Raw genomic sequence first — 22,957 nt, forward strand, 5'->3', positions numbered from 1 at the left:
AGGAAAATACTACCTAAAAAAATAGACTAACTCAAATGGCAAAAGAGACTCAAAAAAGCAATGAGGAGAAGAATGCCTTAAAAAGCTGAATTTGCCAGATGGAAAAAGAATCTCAAAAGCTCACTATGGAGAATCATTGCTTCAGAATTAGATTGGAACGAATGGAAGCTAATGACTTTATGAGAAATCAAGATGCTGTTAAACAGATCCAAACAAATAAAAGAATAGAAGGCAATGTGAAATATCTCATGGGAAAAACCACTGAGCTGGAAAATAGATCCAGGAGAGATAATTTAAAAATTATTGGACTACCTGAAAGCCATGATCAAAGTAAGAACCTAGAAATCATCCTCCAGGAAGTTCTCAAAGAAAACTGCCCTGATGTTTTAGAACCAGAGAGCAAAATAGAGGTTGAAAGAATCCACCGATCACCCACTGAAAAAGATCCCCAAAAGAAAACTCCTAGGAATATTATAGCCAGGTTCTGGAATTCCCAGATTAAGGAGAGAATATTACAAGCAGCCAGGAAGAAACAATTTGAATATTGTGGAAACACAATCAGGATAACCCAGGATCTGGCAGCTTCTACACTGAGGGACCAAAGGGCTTGGAATATGATATTCCAAAGGTCAAAGGAGCTGGGATCAAAACCAAGAATCACCTACCCAGCAAAACTGAGTATCATGTTTCAGGGGAAAATATGGTCATTCGGTGGAATAGAGGACTTTCAAGCATTCTTGCTGAAAAAAACCAGAATTGAATAGAAAATTTGATATTCAAATACAAGAAGCAAGAGAAGCATGAGAAGGTAAACAGGGAAAAGAAATCATAAGGAACTTATCAAAGTCGAACTATTAACATTCCTACAAGGAAAAGCAATAATTGTAACTTATGAAACCTTTCTCAGTAGTTGAAGGGAATAGAAACATATATATGTCTATATATGAGGGTATATGGGCATATGAATACATATATGAATGTGTATATATGTTTACAGGTATACATAGATAGAGGGCATGGGACCAATTTAACAGGAAGGGATGATACTTAAAAGGTGAAATTAAGAGGTGAGAGAGTAATATAATGACAGGAGATGGGGAGAGACAGAATGGGGTAAACTATCTCATATAGAAGAGGCAAGGGAAAATGTTTACAATGGAGGCAAAGAATAGGAAGGCAAAAGGGAATGGGTCAACCTTATTCCCATTGAATTTGTCTTGAGCAGGGAATGAAACACAAACTAAATAGGGTATCTCACCCTCCAGGAGAGTAGGGGGGGGAAGGGAATGAAAGGGGGTTGATGGAAGGGAGGGCAGGCTGGGGGGAGGGAAGTTGGAAGCACCCACTTTTGAAAAGGGATGCGATCAAAGCAGAGAATAGAACAAGTGGGAGGTGGGATAGGTGGGAGGGAAATATAGTCAGTCTTTTACAATATATCTAATATGTTATTATTTTGCATTAGCCACACATGTACAACCTATGCTGAACTGCTTATCTTCCCAGTAAGGGTGGGCATCAAGGGAGGAAGGGAATGAATCTGGAATTCAAAGTTTTAAAATCAAATATTTAAATACATATATACTGTTATTAATACTATTTTACATGTAATTGGGAAATAAGATATACATGCACTGGGGTATAGAGATCCACTGGAAACCTCGAAAGGGGTATGGGAGAAAATATGGGAGAGAGCAGATTGTAGGAGGTAATATCCTGTGGGACTTCTAATTTGGGGCAGTGGGTAGGGGAAAAACGGGGAGAAAATTTATGACTCAAAATCTGGCCGAAATGAATGATGTAAATCAGAAGTTAATAAAGCATTTGGGGAAAAAAAGAAAAAAAATTTAGTTGAGTATTAAGGCAGATATTTGGAGAAACAAAGGATGTGTTTTTCTCAGATACATATAGGAAATGGAAAAATTTTGTTATCTTGGAATGCAAAAATGACATAGTTTATCGATCTTAAATCAAATTATTAAGAGAGAGTTTTGAGTGTAACTTTTTTCTGCTAATTAGGGAGTGGTTGAATATGATACATTGCTGTAAAACTACTGTGTTGAGAGCCAGTGTGAGTTAGGGAAAAGAGGGTTGATCTGGGTTCAAATTCTGATTTTGAAGCATACTGGTTGTGTGACCTTTGATGAGTCATGTAAACTCTCAGTGCCTCAGTCACTGTCTAAGACTATAAGTTAAAGATCAGAAGCTGATCTTCATTTGGTATAGGGAGCTTTTCTGGGTGGGCTCCTGTAGCACCAATACAATATTTACACTGCCTATGATCATGATAAAGACCGTGACTATAAATATTGCATGATATTTGATTGCAAAATATAACAGATTCTCCAGGTAGAGGAAAGAACTGAAACATTTATTTAGACACCAGAAAACTGAATCCCAAAACCAGTAAGCCGATTCCATCATAATACCAAAAATATTCAGAAGCCATAATAACACTCACAACCACAGCATCCTTCAGCCTTTCCACAAGCCAATACAAGATCAATATTTACTCACAAACCCCTCTCCTTGCCTCAGCACCTCTCTCTCCCACCCTCTCTCTGGCCCTGATTCCTAGCTTCCTGTGGGCTCTGCTTCCCTTCAGCAGACTCCTCCCACCACAGGCTCCATGTAACTACATTCAGCTCATTAGGGGGAAGAGTTTACTTTCAAAGCAGAGGAGGTCTTTAGACTCCCCTAGGTCTATTAAGGGGCAGAGAAGATCTTCAAATTCCCATTCCAATTACAGGTCCTTATATAAGTACCAGTGAAGTTATAGCTAAAGTCCTATTCCCTACCTCAAATTAATTATAACAACATAAAATTGATAAATATGAATACTAGAATGAAATATGAAAAAAACCTGTATGAAGTGATGCACATAGCAATATCAGCAGAATAAAAAAAAGGATATATAATTAGTGACATCTATGTAAAAATGACAAAAAAAACCAATGTCAGAGGTAATAGCCTTATAAATACATAGACTGGAGGAATTATTTCTTTGATTTGATTTTTATTTCTTTAAAACATTTTTTTTCCTTTCTCTAAATTTTTGTCTTAGTTGGAAACTTATGTTTGTTTCAAACTTAGGTTTGGTCCAGTCATTTGTTTATTGGCATTTGTTGCAATGTGTTTTGGTAATAATAATACACTTTAAAACCACTTAACTTCAGATGTTTTAAGCCTGGCTGATCGGCAGAATTTATATTGATATCACTAACTAACATAGGAAAATCTGAAAGAGAAACAGGTTTTGGGAGAAACCATTAGCAAGAAAAGGGTCCAAATTCTTATTTAGATAACTGTGATTACATTTCATTAAGAAATTACTAGTTATTCATCCATATTTTCACAAGCCAAATATATGCAGTTAAAACTCCCTAGCACTTTCAACTTTAATGTTTTAATTTCTAGCTATATATATATATATATATTACCTTTAAACTGATGATTTTGAATATTGATATTTCTCATTTTGTGAAATTTATTTCAGTTGAATTGGCTAGGAGTTCCTTTTATACAGCAAGTCCTCCTTTTTTTATTGTCGTGTTGTCAAAAGGAATAATCCTAGTCAGAGATGAACAGTATTACTGAGGAAAGAAAGCAAAGCATTAAGCTTATGGACAGAACTTCTGAGCTAGGTGTTCTAGAAATGGGAGTTCCATCTCCTGTACTTCTTTGTCCTTTCTTAAATCACTGGAATTTTACCTTTGATTAGAAATCCCCATGGTTATTTGAACTCAGGACTCATCTTCTTTCTTTTAATAGATATTTTGCCAGTAGGTGCTGCTATACTAAAACATAACATTATTGTAGAATGAAAATTCCTTGAGTTTCAAGCTTCTGATTCTGTAAAATATATTGGACTTCTACTTTACATAATTATGTCAATTCTGAATTAAATTAAAAGTTTATATAAAAAGATGTATGAAATAATGTTTTACTAGTTTATTTTTCTTATTTAAATTTTTAAGTGATCATTTTGTTGTCATCTTTTTTTGTAGAAACTGTAATTGAGGGAAAAATGAAAAAGTTTTCATCTTCAAATTCTTGTGAGGTATGTATTACTTTTGTCTTTTAACTTGTTCATTATCTTTACAATTCCTCTTTGGTAAATTTATTTTTTTGTTTTGCCTTTTGGAGGGCAATTGGGGTTAAGTAATTTGCCCAAGGCTACACAGCTAGTTTGTGTGTGTGCGTGTGTGTGTGTGTGTGTGTGTGTGTGTGTGTGTGTGTGTGTGTGTGTTAAGGGTCTGAGTCCAAATTTGAACTCAGTTCCTCCTGACTCCGGGCCGGTGCTTTACTCACTGTGCCACCTAGCCACCCTCCTAATAAATGGTTTTGAAAACAGTTTTCTATTTGCCTTTTTTTTTTTTTAAAGCAATCGGGGTTAAGTAACTTGCTCAAGGTTACAGTCAGTTATTTCTGGGTGTAGTGCTAAGTATCTGAGCCCAGATTTGATCCCCAGGTCATCCCAACACTGGAACCGTGCTCTTACTCACTGAGCCACCTGGCTGCCACTTCTATTTGCCTTTAAAATAATATTTTTCTAACAAAATATAGTAAGCTTTTTTTTTTTAAACTAGAAAGCTTACAGTGTAGAGCATAAAGGAGTGAGACAGAAGATCCCTGAGAATAAATTTGCAAGTGGATTTTATTACCGTGGGACTGCTGTGGTCACATACCCAGATCAGACAGTGAGTTGGCATGGACAATGTGCCGGTTTTTAAGGAGATTACAATAGTCAGGTTTCGTAAGCTGAAACTACAATCAGTGATTGGTCAGCGTATATTTGAATTTTCCCTCGTTCATGAAGTTTTTCCCTAGGCTGAGGCACAGGGAACCCAGAATGGGTGGAGATGGAGAACACCCAGTAGTGGATGGGGGGCGGATCGAAGGGGATGAGGAAGAATGGAGCAGGGATTTTACCCTTGGCTGAAACTCCCGCCCACCTATCAATTAGGGGAGAGAAGGGTGGAGTTGTGCTGAAATGCCTGCTCACAGATCAATTAGGGAAGGGAAGGGTGGAGTAGTGCTGGAATGCCTGCTCACAGATCAATTAGGGAAGGGAAAGGTGGAGTTGTGCTCAACAGAGAAAGGTATGTTCTGTTTAAGTGAGGGTTCAATTTAATAAACTCTAAAAATTTGTTTCTTGGTGCATTTTATTTTCACCTTTCCTTCATTTCATGTCTCTCTCCTTCCCAGAGAGCTTTCTCTCGTTACAAAGAATAAAAAAGAGGAAAAGAAGGCATAATGTTTTGGTGATGAAAATCTTGCAATAGAATGTAAGCTGTTTGAGGACAGTGACTATTTCTCTTTTTTGCTTTTGTATCCCTGACATGGTTTAGGGATGCTGATGGGATTTAGGGGTGTTGGGACCCTCAAAATGTCAGGGTACAGTGCATTGTCACTTGGAATGATTTCACACATGCAAACTTTAAGTCAAGTGGCAAAGTTTATTTTGAAGCCAATAAGGTGATCGAAGTTCCTTAAGGAAATTGTAACTTAATGTGGGTGATACTAATGCTTATATGGAAAAGGGACAGGGAAAGGTAGGTGTAGCAGCAAGCACCCCAGTGTCCCCAGGGTGGCTGCCAACACAGGTTCTTAGATCTGCTTTTCTAAAGGAAAGCAATTCAAAATGGGTTAAAAATCTTGCTTTTCAATCAAACATATCATTTACTTAGTTCATGGGAAAAAGTCAGCACCCCGAACTTCAGAGTATACAGACAGAAGTTACAAGCAGAAGTTACAAACAGACAGAGAAACATTTTAAGCAGACAGGCCTCCAACTATCTGACTACTACATCTATACCTAGTCATAGTTACCAGAGAGGGAAGCATCAACATCTGGGTTTTCAAAGCTGGGGGGCTCTCAATGGCTGCCCAGAGTCTCGTCTGGTTAAATCACACAACACTTCTCAAAGTGAGCCCCCAAACAAAGTCTCACATCAGGGATTATATAGCCTTCTCCTGGGTCAGAGAATGTAACAACCCTCTTGACCCACTGCCCAATCACAAAGCACTAAGGTGTGGGCATTCCTAAAAAACAAGCCTCCTACCACAGGCTCCAGGTGCACTTAACCTAGGGGCAGGGAAGATCTTAAAAATTTACATTCCTATAACATTTAGTCCCAAGATCTTTCATTCCCATAGTATAGACAATTTACATTTGAATTAGCATTAACATCTCTTAGGTCACATTTGCAACATATATAACTAAAGTTACCAAAGTGGCCACAGGGCCTTAAATAAACACAAAGTATATTCAAGTGCATCTTTTCAATCCAAAACAAAAATGTCCAAATAAAGTTCTCTTGGGGGGAGGGGGGGTGTCCTTCCCCTCACACTGCCCTTGCAGGCTTAGCAAGAGGGTGGGGTCCATAGCACTACACCCCACTCACCACAGACATAAGTCCATCCTCCCCCTGGGTCCCAAACTGTGGGATGCAGCAAGAAAACACATTCAGTGCTCCTGCTTTGCCACACAGTCCTTATCTTGTCTGGTGGCTGAATTCTGAACTCCTGGGTTCCTTCTCCTCCAGCAGAAGGCAGCCGCTCCTGGCTTCTGCCCCAGTCCTGATGCAGGCAGCTCACCATTCCTGCTCTCAGCTCAGCGAAGTCAGCATGCAGGCCTTTCTTCTTGCTTCCATGGCTCCATAGAGTCACAGCTACCACAACTGGGAAACAAACAATTATCCCAGCACCCATACTTTCCTTTTACTCTGCAGATCCTGTTTGTTCCACCCCTCCAGGATCCTTGGCCTTACAATCTCAATCTAAATGGCCATGGATCCTGGAACAAATAGAGGCACTATGCTTTGTAATCCTGCCAACTACTCCATAATGTAATGCCAAGCAAAGGCAACTTCCCATAGGTTCAAAATACCAGCATAGCTGCTCTCCATTTTATTCAGTGACAAATTAAGAGCAGAGAAAATCAAAATACAGCATAATTCAAAATACAGCATTCACCAAGTGTAATTCAATAATTTCCAAGTACTACTCCACTCCTGGAAATTACATTCATTAGTCAATCACAAAGCCCCTCTTCTCAAATGGAGATTAGTTTCCAATCATAAACAAAGTACATTCATTTGGTCAGTCACAGAGCACAATAAAGTCAAAAGTTTCCCATCCCTGGATCACAAGTGAAAAGGCCATTTACCCCTGAGTTACAACAAGCTTAAGCTCAGCATTTAATACCCAAAGAGAGGTCTTTTCTTCATCTTGACCCGAGGCAAGTTCTCAGCAATCTCTCTTCCTGGGGAGACAAAGCTTAGCAAGGCCACAAGATACATTTCCAGTGTCCTCATTAATTTGTTCTCTGTCTGCAGAACAGTCCTAGGACCCCTGAAAAAATTAGCAAAACACTCTTTGAGGATTTCTGTAAACATACCACAAGAAAATCCTTCTTCAGGGCTTCTGAACCAACAGCAAAGTTCCAGAACCTCTGCAACAACAGCACTGGCCTTCACCAGTGGATGCAATTCACTCTTTGCAGAACAGTCTCTGGACCCCTGAGCTAGGTTGCAGGACCTCTGCAACAACAGTACTGTCCTTCACCAGTGGACGAATCTGGCAAAACAACATCAAAACAGACAGACCAAGTACCAGCATCACAGCCATGTCTCCTCAGTCCTTGGTAGCTCCGGGTGGCAGCTCTCAAAACTCCTGGGCAGCTCTAACTGGCCCTCAGGAATCCTCTCTCTCTCTCACTCTGCCTCCACGATGCTGCTTCCAAAATCTCTTCTGCCTCTCTTCCTCTGCTTGTGCCTCTCCCAATCACGACACCAGCTCCTCCCAGTTCTGCCCTCTCTTTTCATGTCAACAAGACCATCCCACAAGTGGGATTTACAAGCTCTTGGTTTTAACACTCAACCCAAAAACCAAGCTATTACAGGGGGATCTTTAAATTCCATTACTATTACAGTAGGTCAAGTATTCTAATTAGGTGATTGGAGTAGAATTAGGAAATGGTTAGTAAGAATATACTTAAGAAATCCAGGCACTGGGCTGCTGGGATGTATGGAAAAACTCAAGGAGTCAATAGAGATAACTTTGTTGAAGGGACAAAATAGTTCTCTTCCAGGTGCCAGAGACAGAGTCCTTGGGCCAGGCACCCCTGGATCTGTACTGATAGCATTTATCTGAGGAATTATTTCATCAACTCAACTCTGTATGTGCTTGTAATGAGGAGATAATTTTCTTACAGGGGCCTACTGATATTTGTGGTGCTTCCAGAGACATGGTCTTTGCCTGTTGGGGTCCAAGTCCCATCACCACATCATTCCCAACCTGGGTTAGAGCCTTGAACATTACTTTTTTTGGTCTAGATTTGTGATTTCATTAGTGTAGAGAACTCCCTTGACAGAAATTCCTTCCATATATCCACAAAATGCAGAGTGGCAATTTTTTTTTATAATTTCATCTTCATATTGCTTAGAGTATTTAGAGGTTAAATGACCTGTCCATGGTCATACAGCTAAATAACTGGCGGGGAGTGGGGTGGGGGTGGTGGAGCCAGGGTGGCGGAGTAGGAGCACAAACTTCGCATGAGTTCCTGCTCTAATCACTTCCAATACATATAAAAAAATTACTCTAAACAAACTTTAGAGCTACAGAACAGAATGGCAGAGTAAAAGAGTGACATAGAGAAACAAATCTCCCACTGAAGGAAGCCCTGCAGGTGGACAGAAAGGGTCCCATGGCAGCCCCGACCAGTGGCAGCCAGAGCAGGCTTCAGGAGAGTGAATCACCAGCAGCTGTGGCGGTTTCCAGACTTCTCAACCCATAAATGCCAAAGACAAAGTAAGAGGTCAGTGTGGAACTCTGTTGGAACGGGGTGGGGGGGGCAACAGAGTTCCAACTCTGTTGGACCAGGGGGAAGAGCACAGTCTGGCCCCTGCCTTTGAGGCAAGATGTAGTGGAGGCACAATGGCTGTGCAGCCCCGGCCATGTGGCTGCCTCAGGAGCTCCTGCCCTGCAGATTGTAGGGGGACCAAGTGACCATTCAGATGGTAATTGCTGTTGCTTTAACCTGCTTGGATTTTGGGTGGTGGTCCTGGGGTGTGTGGCCAGCGAGCCAGAACTTGTGGGGGCTGTGGAGAGGGCACCCTCCTAACCAGCATCTGCAAAATTTTGGGATAAAGCTCTCTCCATTCTGGAAGCATAGTTCTACTTTGGCAAAGAGCTCGAAAGTCAAGTAATTGGCTGGCAATATAAGCAAGCAAAGGAAGCATAAACAGACCATAGAATCATTTTTTGGGGACAAAAATGATCAAGGCATGGAGCAGGAGGAAGACAGCAAAGTCAGAACTCCTACATCAAAAGCCTCCAAGAAAAAAATGAACAGGTTATAGGCCATGGAGGAACTCAAAAAGGATTTTGAAACTCAAGTAAGAGAAGTGGAGGAAAAATTGGGAAGAGAAATTAGAATGATGCAAGAAAATCATGAAAAGCAAGTTAACAGCCTGCTAAAGGAGACCCAAAAATACACTGAAGAAAATAACACCTTAAAAAATAGACTAACTCAAATGACAAAAGAGGCCCAAAAAGCCAGTGAGGAGAAGAATGCCTTAAAAAGCTGATTTTGCCAGATGGAAAAGGAATTTAAAATTAGATCGGAGCTATTGGAAACTAATGACTTTATGAGAAATCAAGATATTATAAAACAGATCTAAACAAATGAAAAAATAGAAGGCAATGTGAAATATATCATTAGAAAAACCACTGACCTGGAAAATAGATCCAGGAGAGAAATTATTGGACTACCTGAAAGCCATGATCAAAAAAAGAGCATAGACACCATCTTTCAAGAAATTATCAAGCAAAGTTACCCTGATAGTCTAGAACCAAGGGCAAAGTAGAAATTGAAAGAATTCACTGATTGCCTCTTGAAAAAGATCCTAAAAAGAAAACTTATAGGTATATTATAACCAAATGCCAGAGTTTCCAGGTCAAGGAGAAAATACTGCAAGCAGTCAGGAAGAAACAATTTGAGTACTGTGGAAACACAATCAGGATAACACAGCTTCTACATTAATGTAGATAATGTAGCAGCTTCTACATTAAGGGATCGAAGGGCTTGCAATATGATATTCTGGAGGTCAAAGGAGCAACGACTAAAACCAAGAATCACCTACCCAGCAAAACTGAGTATAATGCTACAGAGGAAAACATAGTCATTCAATGAAATAGATGATTTTCAAGCATTCTTGATGAAAAAACCAGAGCTGAACAGAAAATTTGACTTTCACATATAAGAAGCAAGAGAAGCCTGAGAAGGTAAACAGGAAAAAGAAATTATAAGGAACTTCTTAAATTTGAACTATTCATATTCCTACATGGAAAAATGGTCATTGTAACTCATAAGACTTTTCTCAGTATGAAGATAGTTGAAAGGAATATATATGTGTATATATATGTATAATACATACATGTATATGTATGTATAGGAGGGTATATATTTATATAAATATATATGTGAATGTGGGCATATGTATGTTCATGTATATGTAGGTAGAGGGCTCAGGATGAGTTGAATATGAAGGGATGACATCTAAAAAATAAAATTAAGATGTGAGAGAGGAATTTATTGGGAGAAGGAAAAAGGGAGAGATAGATTAGGGTAAATTATCTCATATAAAAGAGGCAAGAGAAAACTGCCACAATGGAAGGGAAGAGCAGGAAGATGAAAGGGAATGGGACAACCTTATTCTCATTGAATTTGGCTTAAGGAGGGAATAACACACACTCAATTGAGTATCTTATCCTACAGGAAAATAGGGAAATAGGGGATAAGAGGGAGGATGATAGAAGGGAGGGCAGATTGGGGGAGAGGGTAGTTAGAAGCAAACATTTTTGAAAAGGGATAGACTTCAAAGGAGAAAATAGTATAAGTGGGGGGCAGGATAGGATGGAGGGAAATATAATTAGTCCTTCACAATATAACTACTGTGGAAATGATTTGGGTAACTACACATCTACAAACTATATTGAATTGCTTATCTTCCCAGTGGGGGCAGGTGAGGAGGGAAGATTGGAAGAAGTCTGTAACTCAAAGTTTTAAAAACAAATGTTTAAAAAAAATTTTTTTTCACATGCAACTGAGAAATAAGATATACAGGCACTGGGGTATAGAAATCCATCTTGCCCTCCTAGAAAGTTAGAGGGATGATGGAGGAGGATATAAGAGAGAACAGATAGGGGGAAGGGATATTCAGTAGGCTTGCTATTTTGGGGTTGGGGATGGAGAAAAGACAGGGAAAAAAATTGTAACTCAAAATCTTGTGGAAATGAATGTTGGAAAAGAAAAAGAAATAAATTAAAAAAAAACTGGCAGAGGGAATACTTTTGAACCCTGGCCTACCTGATTCCAAGACTGAGCCTCTATCTATTAAACCTTGCAGCCTCTCATCTCTCATAATTGCTTAATACATGTGTGTTGAATTGAGTTGACTTTGTGTTCTATGTAGAAGTGATAAGAGGTAAGGCTGATTATGTAGTGCCATGAAAATTGCTTTTTTGAAAAAATAGATTCTCAATAGATTTTTGAAATTATCATTCATTTAAAAATATTTTGTTTTAAGGTTGCACTTAATTGAGATCTTATTTCTATTTTGGCAGTGTTTTTATTTTTTATTTTCTTTTTTGCTTTTTGGAGGGGAGAAGGAAGGGCACTTGGGGTTAAGTGACTTGCCCTAGGTCACAGGGCTAGTAAGTGTGTCAAGTGTCTGAGCCTGAATTTGAACTCAGGTTCTCCTGACTCCAGGCCTGGTGCTCTATGCACTGTGCCACCTAGCTTCCCCGATAGTGTTTTTAAGGACTCGTTGTTTATAAAGATATTTTCCTTCTCTAGAATTTTATACTTTAAATCTACTAATATCTGATTTATTATGTTTATTAGATTGATATGATACCTTTCTTCAAAGAGTTCAAGGTAGTGTATTAAGAACTGTAGATTGCTACATTTTATATTATAAAGCTGAAATATGTCCCAAGATTAGGAAGAGAAAATAGAAAAAAAAAAAGGGAAGGAGAGAAATGAAGAATTAAGTTTGACTTAGGACTTTGTATGGAGGAACAAGAAGATTTTAAATCACTTTCCCGATTTACCCAAATTTCTCAATGTCAGTATCATTTTCATATCTGAATTTAAGTCAATATTATGACGTTTAAAAAGTTTGAAAGACTATTTCTGAATAATTAATAATTTTATCAATATGCTAGCAAATTACCAATAAAATGGATCAGTGATACCCTCAAATGCCAAAGATGACTTATGGGGTTGGGCTCACAATTTATATGCCCTTGGAAGAGTGGATATTCCTGAGGGTGGCAATCAACTCTGATTGGTTAGCAATTAATAAGAGAATGAGCTTTACAATGAAAGGTGAGCCTGTTCCAATGAAGGGCTGGGGGAAATGTAACTTTGATGACATCATTTACTTCTAAATTGCCCAGCCTTGGGCAATGTAATCAAAGAATTTATCCCTTCTCATACCTGTGTAGAACACTATGGGCTTCTCCACCTTAGATTAAATTCTATGTAAGGTTGGGTGGGATCTGAACAAGATTGAGGAGAAAGTTAATTCGATCTCATTATCAGCAATGTCCTTCAGAGACTGAACAACCTATAGGCTTCTGAAAAAATCCTGGTCCTAATTCAATAGTTTATTAATAATATGAGGGAGAAATAATAATTTCTCTCAGTACTATATGAGTCAGGGAGATATATATATATAATACATATTTATATATGTATATATAAATAGTAATTATAGTAATTCATCTTAAGGGCATTCACACCAGACAGCAAAAACTTGCACTTGTAGGTTTAATTACAATTAACAGTAAGGCTAGGACCAAATCTTTATGTTTTTGAGACTTGTTAAAGTCTATCTAAGCATATATAATTTCCTTCCTTCTGCCCTCCCTTTCTTCCCCCAGCCCCTAGGCACATGCAAAAACATAAACAGAGAAGTAAAACACAGTTGTTTTTCTGTTATTTACTGTCTTAATTTCAGACCAAAATTCCTTATGTAGTTCACCATTCCCTACTTCTTAAATTTATATAATATAAAGAAAAAAATTATTGACATTTTTTGTTTTTACAACACAGTTATTTCTGAATCCCTTCCCCCTGCTCTTCACCTCCCTACTAAAAGTAGGAAGGTGCTCCTTTATCTTTTGTCATGGTCCAAGATGGTTCAGTACAATGACTGCATTCAGTCATTTTCATTTACATTATAAATGTTGAGGTTTAGGGTTTAGGGGTGCTTGAGACCCCAAAATAGCAACACACTGGGTCCTGCCAAATGAATTCGACTCAAGTCTAATATCTAATATCACCTAGTGATATTAGATAGTGAATTAGACTTGACAAGTCTAATAGCCTAGCTAATTAGATAGCGAATAATTCACTAGGCTAGTTTAGGGGTTACAGATTTGGTCACAGATATTTTGATAGGATGGGAGGTAGATGAAGGCAACTTTAAGGGTAACAGAGATTCACTCATATTAATAATGGAAGGCTTTTGGCCTCCAGGGAAAGCCAGATCAAGTGGGAAGATTCAAGGGGTTTCCAAACCCTATGCTCCATCACTTCCAGTCTTTTTATACTTATTCTTCCCCTTCCTCCTCACATACTCTTCATTCCAATGACACTGATCTCTTTGCTATTCTTTGAACAAGATATTTCACCTCCCAACTATGTGTATTTTTACTTGCTATCTTCCATGCCTGGAATTTTCCCTCTCCTTATCTCTGCTTCCTTCAAGTTCCAGCTTAAGCCTGAGCTTCCACAGGGTACAGTTTTGGAATCCCTCTTAATTCTAGTGCTTTCCATCTGTTGATTATTTTCAATATATCCTATACATAGCTTTTTTGAAGGAGTTATTTATATGTATCAGTGTATTTTGAATGAAATCATTGGTGTAGACCAAAATTTACATATAAGACATTCAGTCCAAAGGTGATTTTGTTTTCACTTGATTGTATAAGCCCCTTTTCTCATCTCTACTGCCTGTAGGCTGGAAAACAATGTCCTAACATAAAGAACTAAATTTCTGAATTTGTTAGTGTGCCAGCCTTTTCCAGTCGCTCTTTTTATTTATCATTCAGAGTAAATAAAATGCTTTATCATCTAATTCAGGTACTGAATTCAGTGCTAACTTCATATTAAAAAGATGGCTTTGTCTTTCTAGTTGCGAATACCAAAGAAGTCAAAATCAAAGCAAGAAGATTCTCAGGTTCAGGCACCTTTGTCAAGACTCAGAAGCTCTGACCGATGGGACCACCCTGTGAAGGGGGTAAATGAAAACTACTTTCTTTTATGTGTACATTTTAAGAAGTGTATAAAATATTTTGTTAAAACAGTTTTAATTTTCCTATAGCCTCTTTCTTTTTCTTTCTAGTTAATAATTCATAGTTTTTAACTTACAGTGGTTCTTGCTATATGGTAAGATGTCAATTTATTATTCTTGACTCTGTCTTCAGATATAACTTGTTTTGCATAATTGAAGTTATAAATTCTATCTTGTAAATCAAATCACATTTTAAATAGGCTAAGCATATAGTTTAAAGGAAAACTAGAGTAAATTTCACTCTTTTTTTTTTTTGGAGGGCAATTGGGCTTAAGTGACTTGCCCAAAGTTACACGGCTAGTGTTAAGTGTCTGAGGCTGGATTTGAACTCAGGTCCTCCTGACTCCAGGGCCGGTGCTCTATTCACTGCACCACCTAGCCACTCCTAAATTTAAGTCTTCTATTTGTTTCATGTTAAGTTTCTTATATATGGTATTTTTAAAAAGAATGACATTTTCAAAAGATTTTTTAGCTTAGGAAACAGACTTTTCAAACATTGTCTTCCTTTTTTTCAGTGGGGGGGATAGCTAAAATGGTGAATGACAGAATTGGGATCTAGGAAGATTTTGAGAGAGTAGAATGTTGGGTTCAATCTAATAATATAAAATTAAATAAGGATAAAAATAAAATCTTATGCTTGGGTTAAAAATATCCACTTTAGAAATACAAGATGATAAAGCTAGGTAGCAGTTCATCTAAAAACTCTCTTGGGGTTTTACTGGATAGTAAATTCAATTGAGTCAACCATGTGAAGTGGCAGGCAAAAAAAGCTAATGCAATCTTAGACGTTATTAAAAGTGACACAGTGTCCAGGACTAGAGAAGTGTTAGTTCTGTTGCACTATGTCCTCATTAGACCACATCTGGAATATTATGTTTAGTTCTAGCCAGGTGACACATTTTAGGAAAGACACTGATAAATTGGTAAACATCCAGAGGAAGTCAGCTAGAATAGAGAATAACCTGAAGTTATTTTTAAAAGTCATTTCAGAATGGGCAATTATTTTTTTTTAATTTTAATTAATTTATTTACTTTTAGTTTATAGCAGCCAGTTCCTCAGTCCCTTGAGTTTCAAATTTTCTCCACCTCCCTCTCATCCCCCTTCCTCCCCTGGTGGCATGCAATCAAATATAAGATCTACAAATACCTTCACATTAAACATTATTCAAGTTGTAAAGAAGGATTATAACCAATGGAGAGAACAATGAGAAAGAAGAAATAAAACAAAAAAAAGAGAGAGAGAGCAAGTAGTTTGCTTCAATCTGCATTCAGACTCTGTAGTTCTTTCTCTGGATGTGGATATCCCTTTTCATCATGAGTCTTTTGGAGTTGTGTTATAACCTTGTGTTGCTGAGAGGAGCCCAGTCTTATCAAAGTTAGTTGTCACAGATATGATGTGTCTGTAATTGTGTACAATGTTCTCCTGGTTCTGCTCTCCTCACTCAGCATCAGTTTATATAAGTCTCTCCAGGTTATTATGAAGTTTGTCTGCTCCTCATTTCTTATAGCACAATAGTATTCCATTACATTCATATGCCACAATTTGTTCAGCCATTCCCCAGTTGATGGTCATCCCCTTGATTTCCAGTTCTTTGCCACCACAAAAAGAGTTGTTATAAATATTTTTGTACATACAGGTCCTTTTCCCACTTATATGATCTCTTTGGGATAAAGCCCTAGAAGTGGTATTGCTGGGTCAAAGGATATGTACTTATTTATAACCCTTTGGGCATAGTTCCAGATTTGGGCAATTATTTAAAAAAAAATTATAGCTGTCTTTTGTTTTTACACTGTCTTTACTTCTGAGGGTCTTGAGATCTTTCCATCTGAAGACTGGTTGAAGAAATTGAGGTAAAGACAGAAGCTTAAACAAGAGGAACATGATAGCTGTTTTCAAGTATGTGAAGGATTGTTATATAGAAGAGGAATTAGATTTCTGGTTGGAACACTGGAACAATGTCCTTAGAAAGAGGAAAATTTAGGCAGATGTAAGGAAAAACTTGCTAATAGCTATGGTTACCAATAGTGAAATACATTATGAAATTATGTAGCTGCATGTCTTTGGGTTTAATAAACATATTCCTAGAGTTTTAATCTTGCTTTAATGGTTAGTATTTTACTAAACATATAATAAATACAACCTCCATGCAAAATTGCTTCTTGAAAGAGGTAATTATGCTTATGGTATAATCAGTGTTTTATAGAAAATGATCTTAATTGGGAGGGGAGGCACTAAGAGTTAACTGTATAAGGAGTTGAGTATGTCACTAGTTCCAGTATTAATCATTGTTGTATTTATAGGCTGTTTCCAGCTTATGATTGGATCATGTTTCAGAAGTTCATATGCAAGTTTGTCTTTTATTTAGAATCATAGAAACAGTTGTAAGTGGTTGTTAGTTTCCCATACCACCTGAAAAAACCCTATGTAAACTTATAGTAAATATATATTTGTCTGAGCTGCTAGACAACTGGGAGCAGAATCAAGAGGTTCCTATTTCCTTCCTGGCACTTGGGCAGTCAGCCAGTAAACATTCATTAAGTGCCTACTGTGTGCTAGGCACTGTGCTAAGCACTGGAGATACAAAAAAAAAAAAGCAAAAGACAATCCCTCATCTCAAGGAGCTCACAATCCACTGTGGGAGAAAACATACAAACAGTTACAAACAAACAACTTGCATATGGGACAAATAGGAAATCATCAACAGAGGGACTGTCCTGGAATTAAGGGGAATATGAAAATGTTTCCTGTAGAAGTGGAGATTTAAGTTGGAATTTGAAGGCAGCCAGGGTAGAGATGAAGAGAAAGAGTATTCCAGACATAGGAGACAGTCAGTGAAAATGCCTGGAGTCAGGAGATGGAGTATTTTAAGGTCTGCAGTGTGCTTTACAAATATTATCTCATTTGATCCTCACAAAAACCCTGGGAGGTAGGTGTTATTATTATCTCCATTTTACAGATGAGGAAACTGAGACAGTGTCCTAGGTTAAGCAAAATGATTTGCCTAGGCTCATATAACTAATAATTATGTGAGGCTAGATTTGAACTTAGGTCTTCTGAAATCAATTCCAACTCTTAAGTTTCTATGATTCACACATATTTAAACTTTTTCTGCCACCAGAGCTATCTGTGATCCTAGGTGCCACATTTTCCAGATTTTTCCCTTTCTAGTTTTCTCTTTATCATACCTACCTGATTAGTGAATGCTGTTGCTTTGCCAATCTGTGTTACGTAATTGGGGGAGCTTCACTAAGGGAGGAATAGGGTTCCAAACAGAAGACGCTGGAGGTAGCCAAAATCTTTCCTCTTGTGTTTTCATTTTCTTGGTTCCTATGTTTGAGCTTTAACAAAATAAATTGTAGCAAATTATAGTTGTTAGCTTAGCACTTTGAATCAAATATATTTGTTAACAGTGCAGAAAATATATTGTAGAAAATTCTCACAGTAACTCATTACCTTCAAAAAAAAGCTGTCATAACTCTTAATTATAATATGTAGTTTCATGACAGGACTACACACTTTGAGCACAGCAGTTATAATCTCTTACAGCTCATAAAATCAGTCCTTTTAAATTCATAGGTCCATTTTTTCTAGACTTTTTCTGTTTCAAAGTCCTACTTTTATGCTTCAGTGAGGTATGGAAGTGACTTTGGATTCTCACAGGCTATACAATTGAGTATATACTTTGGTAGGTCCAATCATTCTGACAAGATCTGGACCAAGTCTGCCAACGACCAGCACAGTTATGTCTGAGGAAGCATAATACCAGTAGTTGTCTCTGTTTCTGTGTGATGAATTCTTTGCCCTTGGCAACCCATGAAAGAAAGAAACATTGCAAAATAACCCTTGATACTTGGTAGATCCCTTTGGCTTCTTCAGTGAATGAGGCAGAGTGATAGAAAAGGGAATAAGACAGTATTAAGAATCAAACTGTTGTTAGATCATTGCTAGTCCTAAGTGGTTACAGAAATTGTGAGATTTTTGTTCCGTGACCAAAGAATTGATATGCTATTGGAAGAAATGGCACACATCAATATAGTTACACTCATAGTAAACTACATAAGAAAACAAGAGGAAATTGCAGCTAGATGAAAAGATTACTTACAGGTTCTCCTTGGAAAAGGAGATTGTAAAGTTAGTTTAATTATGCATCAAAAGTCAATAAGCAAATGTAATTTTATAGGATGCCTTGTTATCTTCTTTGATAGTGCTTATGCCAAGGTTAAACAGAATGATGACCAGGAAAATATTTATTGCTTATTATCAAGATTCATTATAAACTATGGGAGGAAGAGTGGTTCTTTCCATGAAGAACTTTTTTTTTTTTTTTAAAGCAATTGGGGTTAAGTAATTTGCTCAAGGTTACACGGCCAGTTATTTCTGGGTGTGGTGCTAAGTATCAGAGCCCGGATTCGATCCCAGGTCATCCCGACTCACTGTGCCACCTGGCCGCCCCTCCATGAAGAATTTCTATGAAAGACAAGATTTCTTGAACCAAATCTCTTTCTCTCTCTCTCTCTCTCTCTCTCTCTCTCTCTCTCTCTCTCTCTCTCTCTCTCTCTCTCTCTCTCTCTCTCTCTCTGTCTCTCTCTCTCTCTCTCTCTCTCTCTCTCTTTCTGTCTTTCTGTCTTTCTCTATATATTTATTTGCTATTTGGAGGGCAGTTGGGGTTAAGTGACTTGCCCAAGGTCACACGGCTAGTTTTTGTGTTAAGGGTCTGAGGCCAGATTTGAACTCAGGTCCTCCTGACTCCAGGACTGGGGCTCTATTCACTGTACCACCTAGCCTCCCCTATATATTTATATTTATACTTAGTAATGCCATTGTGAATGTTGGCATAAGGGAGTTAATAATATGTTGGAAAATATGCCTTAGGAATAAAAGATCAACAATAATTCAGAAGCCTCACATTTTGTTGTCATGGATACTTTCTTCCAGCAGAGAGTTTAAAGATGTTATACATGACAGACAGTGAGCAACATCACAAGAAATGAACCTGATGATATCTTACCGTACAGAAAACAACTGATTATTGTTGTATGAATAATACTGGAATCACCTCTGTATGTTGTCAGACTATTGGCTATTTAGAGCAGTGGTCAAAGTCCTCATTGAGTTTAGAAGAAAGAACATTGTTTTCAGTGTCGAATTCTCCCATTTAGCAAATACTTTTAATTGACCAATTAATATAAAGGAATAAAAACTGGGAACCAGGGAAAGGCAAAGATTAACTTTGATTAAACTTTTATGACCAACTGGGAAAGAGTCACCAAACTAAAAAGTCCCAGAGGGACCTAGAAACCTTACTCCAGAAAACACTTTATCTCCTTTTCTTAGCAGAGAGAGATGATAATCTTTGGTTTAAAATACACTTTCATTTCTAAAACTTTATAGAAGAAAATGATAGAAGATTATGAGAAGATGTATCACCTCATCAAACAGCAGTGGAAATGAAAACAAGATTGGCATGAGACTCATCTGAGCTTTATTATCTCAAGACCATGCATGAAACTGGGAAGAAGAAAGCAAATAGCAGATTGTTTCATTAATGATCTGTTTTTTTTTAACCAATGAAAGGAACTCCACATTTCTACCCTAATACCTCAGTTCCCAGTATTGTACAAAGCATTGAAGATAAAATTGGGAAGAGTAGACCAGACCAAATATACATTAAAAAAGCCATTCTTTGGTGGCAATACAATCTTTTGTTTTGTTTTGTTTTGCTTTTTGGAGGGAAATTGGGGCTAAGTGACTTGCCCAAGGTCACACGACTAGTTTTTGTGTTAAGTGTCTGAGGCTGGATCCGAACCCAGGTCCTCCTGACTCTAGGGCCAGTGCTCCACTCACTGTGTCACCTAGCCACACCTGGCAATACAATCTTGAGAGTTTTGAGGGGTCATTTATAAGATAATCTTAGGGAGAGGAATGTATTAAGGGAATGAAAAAAGCTAGAGATTTTATTGCTACCCTAGAAAAGATGATCAAGAGAACAATAACTAATACCTACTCATATGCACACTTTATAAAATCTTGAAAATGATCTACATGTATAATGCTTATATACAAATATATGTACACACATATGTATAATGAAAATATAAGAAACAGGTGGATTTCTCAAGCAATTTTTTTATAGACCACATCTTTGTAATCACACAGTTGACTTAAAGGCATAGAGAATGCAGTGTCCTATTGTATTTGTTGTTGTTTACAAAAATGTATTAGATTCATTAAAGCAGAATGTATTCTTGCTTTTTTTTGCTTTTTTTTTGGAGGGGGAAGGCAGGGCATTTGGGGGTTAAGTGACTTGCCCAAAGTCACAAGGCTAGTTTTTGTGTTAAGTGTATGAGGCTGGATTTGAACTCAGGTCCTCCTGACTCCAGGGCCAGTGCTCTATTCACTGTGCCACCTAGCCTTCCTCAGCATGTATTCTTTAAAGTTATCTCCCAATAGGTCGTCTCTTCTGCATATGTAAGATAATAAAAGATTCCTTTGAAAATCACAGAGCTAACTCTTTTCAACAACCCTGTGATTAATAATATCAATTGAATCTCCAAAAGTGTTTACCTCTGTCCTGGGATATATCCTGAATAAATTTCAAATAGAGGAGACATTCCTTATAGATGATGAATTCTCCCAGATGTTCCTATTTGTAGATGACCCATATCAATTGTATCAAGGTCCTGAGTCTCCACATTGAAATTCATGAATACTCAAAAAAGATAGCTCTAAAATACCTGACAGGGAAAACTAATTAGATTTAAAAAAATTCCTATTATCTAGGGTATAATGTAAAATAAGATGGCCAGTCTATTAAGTCATACAAAAATTAGTATATGTAAGACAAACACGGTAGATAGATAATGATTTGGACCCAGAATCAGAGGATGAATATAAGCTGGATTGCATTTGGAGAACTCCTCATTGGCTTTAATGAACTCAAGCTTTTCTCCATCACAGAGTGGCCTATGTTTTAAAAATAAATTTTCTCCTGGAAGTACAATATGACTGTGAGCCTTGGGTCACTGTAATCTGTGAAGAATTAGATTTGTGGGTGACTTCAAAGGCAATGAAGGAGGGCCTAGTGGTATACATTGATTGCAGCATATTTCATTGTTGACTTATTTGCAAGACCTGAAGCCGGGGATATCATTGAGGAAAGGGAGCCATGCTGGTCAAGAAAGAAAGCAATAACAAATAACCTGAGTGTTCCACAAATTCCTTTGAAAGGTACCAAGACCTAGTTGAAGGTTGGGAGTATATTGAGTACATATACAGTCAGTTCTACTGTAACACTTGTTTTGGAAATGTATATTTGTTCTAATGTGATTTATGTATTTGTTGATATTGTTCAGTCATTTCACGTGTGTCCAACTCTTCGTGACCCCATTTGGGGTTTTCTTGGCAAAGATAGTGGAGTGGTTAGCCATTTCCTTCTCTGGCTCATTTTTGCAGATGAGAAACTGAGGCAGGGTTAAGTGACTTGCTAAGGGTCACTCAGCTAATAAGTGTGTTAAGTCAGATTTGAACTGAGGAAGATAAATCTTCCTGACTCTATAACCAGCGCTCTGTGCACTATGGGGTTCCTTAGCTGCCCCAATTTATATATGAGGGAACAATTTGAACATAATTCAGCTTTTGTGTTTGTTAATACATGATTTCCCTCATGAGAATGCAGAAAACTGCACCCAGCTGAATGTAGCACAATAGCAAGACACAAAACATATATTCATACACCTCTAACATGTAACAGCTACCTCAGTTAACTTTCTGTGTAAGACTCTAATTTGCAATTCTTTCACATAAGTGAACTTTTCTATATTAAAAAACCCCAAAACACTCATTCAACATCCCCCATATATCTATTATGGTATATATTCTGGTTAAGTAGCAGCTGTTGGCAAAGTCTGTACTCACATACCCGTGCACTACTCCCTTCTTGTCAATGCTTGCTCTTCCATGACTGAGTCAGGGCAGGCAGGCCTTGTCTGGTGATTGCCAGACCAACCAGAACGAACAAGGGTGCAGGCCAATCAGCACCTCAAGACCAGGGAAACCTCCAATATTTGTTGTAGTATTTATGTATTTCTTAACCATTTAACATATATGAAACTGTTACTGTTTTTATTAGGTTCTTTTTTTTTTAATGCCGCTGATGAAGATTTTGAGTGTTATTCCCTCTAGTTCCAATTTCCTCATAAGCCTTTTGGTTTTTATCATTCAATTTTGCATAGTAGGATGACTTTTAGAAAAGCACATATTATATTATAGAAGATAAACAGCATGGATAAGGATGAATTGTTATTTGCACCAGTGGAGGATGTTCCCATGTTGATGAGATTATAGATTATTTAAGTATAAAGATTTTTTATTACTCCTTTTGGATTTTTTAGATACTACTTCACTTTTTAAAAATTAAGCTATTTTAAAACTTAAGCATTTATTTTCTTTCCCTCTACTTCTTTCTTTCTCACCTCCAACTTCTTCTGGAGTCCTAATGTATACAGGTCCTGATATATGATGAGAAGAATGTGGAGAGTACCTTGTTGTTTTTAAGTCTTATACCTAATACAGGCATACTTTTTACAAAAAC

The 22,957-nt window shown here is 37.6% G+C and overlaps 1 protein-coding gene across 6 annotated transcripts in view; it reads left to right on the plus strand.

Moving 5' to 3' along the window:
* Positions 1 to 22,957, plus strand: part of SENP7 (SUMO specific peptidase 7) — a 213,577-nt gene that overhangs the window by 20,435 nt on the left and 170,185 nt on the right. For 5 of the 6 annotated variants that reach the window (XM_069065320.1, XM_069065322.1, XM_069065323.1 and 2 more), the window contains exons 2-3: positions 4,005 to 4,057; positions 14,208 to 14,312. In XM_069065320.1, the coding sequence (XP_068921421.1) occupies positions 4,005 to 4,057; positions 14,208 to 14,312 (158 nt within the window). Of the gene's footprint in view, positions 1 to 4,004; positions 4,058 to 14,207; positions 14,313 to 22,957 lie in introns of those variants that run through there. The other variant, XM_069065321.1, reaches the window with a different exon arrangement.

The sequence above is a fragment of the Petaurus breviceps genome, unplaced genomic scaffold, assembly GCF_028583685.1.
Source record: "Petaurus breviceps papuanus isolate PSGF00001 unplaced genomic scaffold, PetGlider_PUasm1.0 90683, whole genome shotgun sequence".
NCBI classification, from domain to species: Eukaryota; Metazoa; Chordata; class Mammalia; order Diprotodontia; family Petauridae; genus Petaurus; species Petaurus breviceps.